The sequence below is a fragment of the Streptopelia decaocto genome, assembly GCF_964273445.1.
Source record: "Streptopelia decaocto genome assembly, chromosome: 5".
In the NCBI taxonomy this organism is placed as follows: domain Eukaryota; kingdom Metazoa; phylum Chordata; class Aves; order Columbiformes; family Columbidae; genus Streptopelia; species Streptopelia decaocto.
In genome coordinates, this window is record NC_138659.1 from 34,861,358 (window position 1) to 34,871,656 (window position 10,299).

The 10,299-nt window shown below is 50.4% G+C and overlaps 1 protein-coding gene across 2 annotated transcripts in view; it reads right to left on the reverse strand.

Annotated features, from left to right (window-relative positions):
- Nucleotides 1-1,392, reverse strand: part of ADAMTS14 (ADAM metallopeptidase with thrombospondin type 1 motif 14) — a 35,256-nt gene extending 33,864 nt beyond the window's left edge. For both annotated transcript variants that reach the window (XM_082053826.1, XM_082053825.1), the window contains exons 1-2: nt 1,245-1,392; nt 464-885 (exon numbers count right to left, since the gene is read on the reverse strand). In XM_082053826.1, the coding sequence (XP_081909952.1) occupies nt 464-885; nt 1,245-1,317 (495 nt within the window). In that variant the 5' untranslated portion in view covers nt 1,318-1,392. The remainder of the gene's footprint in view (nt 1-463; nt 886-1,244) is intronic.
- Between the last annotated feature and the right edge of the window lie 8,907 nt (nt 1,393-10,299).

A 10,299-nucleotide genomic window follows, 5' to 3' on the forward strand; every position in this document is an offset into this window, starting at 1 on the left:
TGCTCTGAAAGCCAAAAGGCTCTGAGCACGTCAGCTATTAGGATAATAAAAAGAGGTCCTCCTCCAAAAAAGATGCTTAGCGAGAGCAAGACCACACGCCAACAGTGATTTCAGGAGACGCTTGAGCTCACTCAGCCTTGTTTGAAAGGAGGAACTTCATCCACCTCCAGGCAGGAGGCAGCCTGGCCATGCGACAGGGAACTTTTAACATCCCTTTAAATAAATATAGCTGTTTCAATGCACATACAGCTGTTTCAATGCACATATAGCAGAGGGCTGGAGCGATCGCACGTGCCCTGCCTTACGCCACATGGGGAAAGGGAACCCGCAGCAGCCAGCTGGTAAAGGGGAGATGCAACACTTAAAACATCGGGTTTCGGGACACCATGATCTACCTCTTCAGAGAAAACCACCCCGAAACACAAAAAGTGCGCACAAACCACCCCGCCAGCCTCGAGCTCACCAGTCCGTCGCAGTTGCTGATGGCCACGGCGGCGCCGGGCATGTCAGAGATGTCCCCAGTGAAAAGGCACCGCTGTTGGAGGGGTTCCCGGAAAAGCACCTCAAAATCCTCCTGCCATTCGGCCACGGCGCCCAGTGGCACCAGCCGCCGGTTGGGCCTCAGCCGGAGGTGCAGCTCCTTCCCAAAAACCGTGACGTTGAAGTAGAGTAAGTGGCCGCCAGCCCCGTGGTGCTGCGGGGACTCATCCAGGGGGCTGCGGGGGACACGGCGGCGCGACGGACGTGGGGCTGGGGGACAAGGGGCTTCGCCGATCCCCGCCGCCGCGTCGCCGGACACCACGTGCGAGATGAAGCGACCCCGGCAATCGGTGCTGAAGGGGACGATCACACCATACTCGCTGAGTTTGCCAGACAGGAGCAGCTCTGCAGGGACAACACGGAGCGAAAGAGCTGGGTGACGGGCACTGAGCATCCCGAGAGTTTGGTGGCCAATGCAGCCTTTGGCGAGCCCCACCGGCCTCTCCATAAGCCCAACAACAGCTTTTCCCTCTCAACGCTGCTCTGCTTTGTAGTTTTAACGGGGCGCCTCAAACGTAGCAGAATAAACTCTGGCTGACGTGCCCCTCTCGCATGCCAAACACGCCAACTATTTCTCACCCAGCCTCCATCTCCCCCAATTTCCCATTGAAACCAACCGCCCCCCCTTTCGCCTTCCTCCCCATCCTCCGGGGTGCAAACCACCTGTCAAAACAACACCCCCGCCCGGGGGGAAGGGGCCGTACCTGGGGCGCTGCCGGCGGCCAGGCAGCCGTGCAGGGGGACGAGGCAGGAGAGCACCAGCCGCAGATAATCCATTTGGGGCCGGCGGCGCGGCGGGCTCTGCGGGGCGGGCGGGATGCGGGGCGGGCGGCGCCCGGCGCCCCCGCCTCCCCCCGCCGCCGCCGCCGCAGCCGGGGCCGCTCCCGCCGCCGCCGCCGCCGCCGCTGCCGCCTCCGGGGGAGGGCGGGGGGGGCCGGGCGGAGCCGCGCTGCGCACCCGCGGCCCCGTGCGCGGCGTGGGGCGGGACGGGGGCAGGGTCTGCGCGAAGGGGTGGGATTTCGGGGTGGCTTTTTTAGTCGCTTTTATTTATTTTATTTTTCTTCTTTTTACTAAGCAATAAAAAGTTCTCGGGTTGCGCCCAGACGACTCTTTTCTTAGAGAATTTTTTAATTGTGTTTTTTTTGATTATGTTTTTTAAAGCCTTTTCGGGCAGCCGGCTCCCTCCGTCCCTCCTCCGCTCGGCTCCAGCCCTGGCCGAACAAAGGCGAAGCGCGCCCGGAGCTCCCCCCTCGCCCCGGCTCTGCCCCTTCCCTCCCTGCCCCGGGGTTGTCCCCAAAACCACCCCCCTGCAGCGGGACCTGGAGCTCCACAGGGCAGCCAAATCCTCTCCCAGCGCGTAAGCCACTGGGTGTAGGTAAACATCCTGTTTGGGGTTGATTTCTCTTTTTTTTGGGAAGAGATGTGATGGGAGAAGACGCTCGCACTTTGTTTCTGGATGCCGTGTTTCTGGCTTTCCAAGGATGACTATCGTTTGGGTTTCCCAAGGGCATCACCAAAGCTTTGCGACTGGGAACCGCACGGTTCGGTACATCAGGGTCTGCAATACCACCCTTCGGAGGGGCAGATAAATAAATAAACAGCATTTCGATAAATCAAAAGCCCCAGTAGAAGAGTTTCTCACATTGCTTGCTTTCTTAGCAGAAGACATCCACTACAGGAACGCTTAAAGCACCGGGCAGTGGATAGGCAGCCACCAGAACCCTCCAAAGCAGCATCTCTTGCGCAAACCTCCCCTCCATCAGCAGAGCAATATGCCCTCTGGTACTGCTACTTTTTGTTCCCTAAATCGCATTCTGGCCAGGACTCTAAGGCCAGCTCGAGCAAGGCGGCTGTGATGCAGCACCAGTAATACCAGTTGTGCTGGTTGTGCATGAATTATACTTACCTGGGGCCTCAGGGATGCAAAAAGCCTGTCCTAAGAGTTAATCCCTGCCTTGAAGACCTTGTGTTCTAAGCCACCTCAGGAGTCAGAGCGCAATGGGAAAGGTAAGCAGGGAAAACAACGTGCCAGACTTCAGACCACTAGGATTGTTATATTGGATCTCTTTGGCAGGACCTTGGTTGGAGCTTTGCACCCAGCACGGCGATGCCAGAAGTGGCAGGAGAAGACCACCATTTGAGAAAAGCCACCTTTGAAAGCCCTGCTTACCTCTAACGTGGACATCTGGAAATGGTGGGGCTGCTGGAAGGACCCACACGTGGGGATGGGGAAACCCTTGGAGGTGACTGGGTTGGGTTTTGGGCAAGCAGAGCTCAGGCTGGTCTCAGAGATCAAAATCCAACCAAAAAGCCCCAGTGGGTAAAACCATAAGATATCTCTAGAAAATAGATGAATAAGCTTACTTGAACTAGAGAAAGAGAATTTCAAGTCAGAAGATTTTATTTCTGGAATTAAATCTTCGCATGCTTCTCTTGGATTGTGCGATGTATAGTTAAACAGACACAATATTATTTGCATGAAAGAGAGAGAAAAAGAACTTGTGCTCCAAGCATTTTCAGTGATTTAGGCAGACATGCACCCGTTAGAGCATTAAAGCTGGAACAAGCCTGTATTATGACTAAATAGATTTATGATGAAATGTGTAATAAAGAACATACTTCGATTGTGAAGAACAGCTCCACAAGACATCATTTAATCACTTTTTTTGCAGCGGCAGAAACCACTTTTTCATCTGCAAGACCCATGACCTCATCCAGTCCCTCCAGACCATTAACGCTTCCCCAACGTTACCAAACCATTGGCTTTGGAAGTGTAAATGTGGCCGAAGGACGAGGGCCATGGGCTGATGTGCAATTCCTCCCATTTGCAGCCCTCCTGAAGGGAATAAAGAATATAACCCGCTACACATGGTGGGAACAAGATTCTAAAGCGGATCTCAGCAGCTCCAAGCTGCTGAGATGTTAATATGTCACCCTAGCGAGGACATCTGCCCTTCCTGTTTGTCACACCTGCCTGAAGTATTAAAACAGTCAACCACTGCAGGTGGATTTTTGAGTTAGCTCTGCCAATACACCACCAGCTGACAATGAAAAGCTGCTCTGCTTTCCAGCCTTCTTCCTCCCAATCCCCAGCATAAAGAGGACGGGAAGAGTGAACAAGCAAGGCAGCTGTGGGATGTTTCTTGCTAGAAAAGACAAATCAAGATCTGCAGCAGTTTAACTTTTTGATAATAAATTAAGGAGAGAGAGAAGAAACAATGAGTGCATGAAGAAGCAACCCCCAGCCCCTCTGCTCCCCATTTTGTCCTTTTCTTCCCTTCCCTGCTTGCCCTTCCCCTTTGCTTTGGCCCCTCTATTCTCCTCTTTGTCTCCTGGCTTTGCCTTTCCCCTCCCAGCCTTTAACTCTGCTCTGACCCTTCTCCTTGACTTTAGGCTTAACCTTTTCCTTCCCATTTTTGAGTTCAAATGGAGCCTTTTCCTGTTTTCCCCTCCTCGAGCACCATCTTATCACAAGCTCCCGTTTCCTCCGCTGATAACACACTTTATAATTCTACTTTCTGATTCAACAGGCACTCCTGTCTTCAGCCCTGAGTGACATCTTTTTTGGGGACTTTCCCATTTACTAGGTGACCTCTAGGTCCATAGAGGAGCAGTTTTTCTTTCCAGCTTCCCGAAAAGAAAGCTGCCAACAGCTACTGCTTTTAAAACCCCAAACCAGATTGTTTTCCCTCTGGAAGACTCCAGCACATAATCCCAAAGGCTGGTGGTACCCAAACTCTGCATCACTGGAGAGATGCAGTGTGAGCCAGCTCTGCCCATCCCAGCCAGGTACCACTCAGACCTGGAGCCCAGGTGACATGTCCCAAACCTCCATCCATCCATCCATCCATCCATCCATCCATCCATCCATCTGCAGTAGATGTGGCTATTGGCCCCCAAGGGCAATTAATCCTGAATTGGAAGGCTGAGTAAAATGTTATGTCAGGCTGGGAAGATTTCTTAAAGAAAAAAAAAAAAAAAAAAAAAAAAAAAAAAATAATAATAATAATAACAACATACTTAATTTGATCTATTTTTTGTGTTTTACAGGCAATCCTTGTTTTGCTCAGCTGTGCAAGTCCCCTGGAGGGAAGGGCATTAGGTCTAATAAAATCATAGCAATCTCTACCGATTACCTAAACTGGCTTTTCTACCCATAATATCATGAGATTAGGAGGCAGGAGCTCAGGATCTACTGGAGTGAGAAGCAAGGGCTGTATTTGCAGCCATCAGTCACCACGTTTCTTCCTCCCACAGGCTTAAAGCTTCTGTTCTTTAATCCAAAAGGCTACAGCACAGCTTTCCCTGCGCTCAGACTGAGTAACCCCCAGCTGCATCCTCATGATACGGTGAAGTGGTAAAAAGGGGGCGAAAAATTGAAAATAAAGAAGAAGGAGGAAGAAAAGTTTTCTTCCAGCAGGTTGGTTTGGTTTGTGCTTTTAAAAGGAGCTGCAAGAAGGCACCAGGAGGCCTGGGAGAGGTGCATTAGCATCCTGGGAGGGATGGATTGGTACCCTGGGCACAAGTAAGATGGGCAGGTGGTCATGGCCAATGTTTTTACCTGATGCCTACGCCCACCCTGGGTGCACAGAGAAGGTGTTTAGGGACACATCCCAAACCCCACCGTGCAGGAGCCAGGGCCTCTGCGGGTCTGCAATCCCCCCCAGCTCCCCGAAGCAGAGGGAGCGAGGCAAAGCGCTGCGGCAGGCTGTGGGGAGCGAGCATGACCTCATCTCTCAGACACGCAGGGCTGAGATTAAACCCGAAACCAGCGAGGGCTGCGGCACCACTGGCAGAAGGGGAACCTCGCTATTCGGAGAGAAAAACCCCCAGTGCACTTTCCCCTCCCTCCCTTGAGCAGCCCCTGGATGAAGTGAAGAAAGAAACCCCTTTTCCAGGACCTCAGCTCTTTCCAGGCTGATTTAAGGACCACCAAGGAGAAGCCCGAAGGTGCTGTGCTCGGCCAGGAGAAGCACAAGCCTTGCTTTGGAAGCACAGAGCTGTCAGGCTCATCATCTGCTCTCTGGCTGCCCCCAGGCAGGATCATTCCCACTAATCCGCACTTTAAGACCTCCAAAGACGGAGGGAACCTCCACAACCCCCCAGGACATTTGTTGGGGTTTTTTTGCCATGTCTTACTTATCTTAGAAAGTTTTTCCTCCTGTTTTGTCTGCACGTTTCTTGCAGCTGCCCTCACTCAGGAGGTTTTGTGCCATTTATTTGGATTTTCTTGCCTTTCCTACAGCCTTTTCCCTACACGGAGAAACCTGCTGTGCCCCTCCACGGCCTTCTCCCATCTCCTCTGACCTCTCCCTATTCAGGCCAGCGCTTTCCTTAGCTGTGATGCCGAGCTCCTGGTGCACCCTCAATAAAATCCAATTAACCGCCCTAATCCTCCACAAAGATCTGGGGGAATCCAACTTCAAGGCTTCTGGGCTTTTCCTCCAGAAGTGCAAAAGCAAAGCCGTGCTCGGCAGCCTTGCAAACCCCTACACAAACTCAGAGCCACAAGCTTTGCTCAGGGAGAACAGAAATGCGAATATACAAGTCTGATATATCCTGCCACCAAATCCTCCTTTTAACGCACCAGAAATGATGGATGCTGTTACCAATGACCGGTGATGTTCTTCCACGAGGTCCCAAACACTCTGGCATCATCACAATTTTTTAAGGTGTGACTCGGCTGCAGGTGGAAAACCAAGTTCTTTGTGCGGATTTAGCACCTATAAAGCGAGTAGCACACGATGCTGAGGATTTTGTGAAGGACTCAGGCTCCTGCCGCCCATTTCCAAGACTCAGAGGAAGAACCCAGGGTTCCAGAACAGCTAGGATGGGAAACTGTGATGAGCTAAATCCCTTCACATGGGGTCTGATCCTCTTCCCAGCACCAGTCAAAGGCATTTACCCTGCAGCCCATGTCTCATAAGGTTGCTGGCCTCTTTGCTTGCTGGAACACGTGGCATGAGGCCATCCCTGCGGTCGGTGACCTCTGGAAGCAGCTGGCCAGCAAACACAACATCAAGTTATTGCGGGAAAATGGGGATAACGCCCAAAGGACAATAGCAAGAACCATCCGCTGCATCTCCGAGCATCATTTCTCCCACCAGCCGGGCTCAGGATCATCCCTAAAGCACAGAGGGCTTGATTATGACTGCGTCTCCAAATTCCTGCAAGGTATTTGCTTTGGCAGGCCTCACTGGGAGGTTTTTTAGGGGCTTGGAGTCCACTCCTCAGCCCCCTGCCCACCCAGAAATGAACAGGGAAAACAAAAGGAATAAATGAGCCAGAAAGTGGAAGTGGACGCCGGCCCTGGCTGATGGGAGATGCTGAACTGCGAGTTGATGGATGGTGAAACAAGGTCAGCAGGATTTATACTGACAGGCTTGGATGCCTTCCAGCCCCTACTGTCAGCGGTGAGGGCTTGGAAAAGCAGAGGGAAAAAGTCGATCTCCTTCTAGGAACCGCGCTGCGAGTTTTGTGGCTGCGTCCCGCCGCTGGGAAAGCAAGACGTAAACCCTAAAAAGCGCTCTTGCTTTCCAATTGTAAGGCAACACAGAGCCGGGCTGCAGCAGAGGTTAAACTCCAGGTGAGCAGGACCACAGAGGAACCCAGGCGCTTGGCTCCACCTTGGTTTAAACAAGCCCGACTGCTGGGTGAGGGGCTGGGCAGAAATCTATTCAACCGCTTTTTCCCAAAAACACTGTCCCTGATTGCTGTGGCATCCAAGAACAATGAAAACACCATATCCTCAGGTTCCAGACGCTGTTAAAGCCTCTCGGTGCCAGTGAGCAGCTTGGACCACCCGGGATGCAGGATGCTGACCCCAGCATCACCTGCAGCCCACCAGCATCACCCTGGGGAGACAAGCTGTACCTGCCAAAATACGTACCCATGCCATGGGGCTGGCGGGTGGGAGACATCCACCCCTGCCAGCTCAGCGGGCATCCCCAAACCTTCGCTTTATCTGCAGCAACCTTCTTCCCAGCACAAACCTTGCCCAGCCTTGCGTTTCCCCTCTCTGCACATTGACCAGCTTATTATTTTTTAATATTCCTTCTGCTGAAACTAAGCTTACACATGTGTAAACCCAAATATATATATACATACACACACACCCCCACACACACCCCCCCACACACATACCCCCCCACACATATATACATACACACACACCCCCCCACACATATATACATACACACACACACCCCCACACATATATACATACACACACACCCCCACACACATATATACATACACACACACCCCCACACACATATATACATACACACACACCCCCACACATATATACATGCACACACACCCCCACACACATATATACATGCACACACACCCCCACACACATATATATACATACACACACACCTCCACACACATATATATACATACACACACACACCCCCCCACATATATACATACACACACACACACCCCCACACATATATACATACACACACACCCCACACACACATATATACATACACACACACACACCCCCACACATATATACATACACACACACATATACATACACACACACCCCCACACACATACATACACACACCATATATACACATATACATATATGTGTATATATATATGGGGCTGGGAGGGCAAGACCGCAGGGAGAAGGAAAGCTTATGGTGCTCAGAGCTCTGGTATCGCGCCTATGTGGCTTTTATTTTTAGTTTTCCAAGCCCTGGCTTCGCAAAAGCATCTTAATTACTATTCTTCAGCTGTAAAATGAAAGACAGATGCGCTCCCTTTGCAGAGGTCCAGGGGTTTCATCGGGGGGCTCTGCTAGCGAGGTACATCATAGAAAGAAATACATGGAAATTATTATTGCTATTATTTTAAGGGCCGTTATGTCAGAGCTATTTGCCATGGGCCCATGCCAGCACATGCTTCCCCCCCAGCATCGCCTTTGCTGACAGCCCCCCTAAGCTCAGCTTTCCCTTGTTAATAGAAATATCATCCCCCAGCCCCAAAACATACTCATTTTTCCCTGACAATTAGGGAACACTCCCCGGTTGGTACTTGGAAAACTCACATGTGCGAGTCTTGGGTACATCTGACATTTTATATAAAGCAGAACTGCCACAGCTGGGTGGAGAAAATAAGAAAAAAGGAGTTTTATTATTTAAAAAGCCCTGAGGCCCCTCTGATTTTGAGCCGGGGCTGCAGCAGGTTTCCCCTCAGCCCCACACGCCAGTGGAATATTGGCTCCTCGGCATATTTTCCCCTTTCGATGTATTAAAAAACCAACCATAAAGACACGTGACTTTAAGCTTCCAAGGCTTTCTGCTCACCCAGAAGAGGGGAAAAAAGCCCTGCTTGAGGGAAGAGGAGCCCCATTCCTTTCACCTCGGGTGAGCCCAAAGAGGGGTCCCCGTGCCAGGGCCCCCCTCCCATGGAAAGGTGCAGAACAGGAGAATCTGGCCAGGAACAACTGTATTGTTGCACATTTTTGAGTAACAAAAAATAAGCCCGTCAATAATCTTAACAAAATAGAGGGGGTCCCACACAGTGGCTTATTTGGGGGGTTTCACAGGGGGACAAGGGAGCTGGGATGTGGTCCCTGACGACCTTTTCGCACCCACCATGCAGTGAATGTATGTATTTATTGCTCATATTCTATGTATTATTCTGCTAGAAAATATTGAAGTATGTCCTAATAGGGATTTAAAAGACAGCTTTTATCCCTGCATGCATAGTGAATATCATTTAGCACCCCCAACGGTTACGGGTTCATCACGTCTTATTATATATAAAGTGGAGCTTTTAGTTATACCCTTATTTGACATCTCCTGTGAGCAAAGAGCACATATGCAGCAAATCTAGTGCAGAGAAACACCTGGAAATGGTACAGTGGGATACACCGAACCCTTGGGGACGGGAAGGCAGATAGAAGCTTTAATAACTACAAGCTTATAATTAAAGATAACCCACATCTCTTTAGCCAGCAACAGACAGCGTGGCTACAAAAGCTGCTTTTGCCACATTACCCCCAACACCACAGCCAGAGAGAAGGCAAAGAAAGTGTATTTTAAAAGTCACAAAAATCACCCATCGCTTTTACAACAAAGGAGCTGGGCTCCCCAAATGGCCAAAATAATAATTAGATCCTCTTTGATGATGATCCAGGGTATTTAGGTGTGCAGGAGTCTTATACAACATATATATGTGTTATTATATAGAATATAAATTATAAGTTATGTTATATAGAATATAAATTATAAGTTCTATATTGCTTCCTGAGCGGCCTGGGGAGAGATGTGATAGCTGCTCTGCAAAAATAAATTGGGGGGTTGCTCCTGGTGGCCCCAGGTTTGGGTTCCAGCTCCCCCGGGGACAATTTGTCCCCATGGGTGCCCTGAAGGCTGCGGGGGTCCCAGCCCCATGGGGAGAGCAGCACTGATGGGGATGCAGCACCCCCATTTCTCCAGCAAAAGGATTCAGTCCAGCACATGGGTGAGCATGGCAGCCTTTCAGTTCCCTCCTACAGCAATATATCCATCGATATAAATATATACATTTTGTCTCTGACACAGGCAAAAGGCCCACTAGTGCTATTCCTTAAGGGAGCTGTGGGCCCCTTTTCAAAATATTCATCTCTTTCAAGCACCACCAAAGCCACAAAGAACATTTCCATTGCCACAAACAACTTTTTTTCCATAGGCAGAATAAGGGGGTGTATAAATATATATATATTTAATTTTACATAATGTTAAGAGCTTCCAT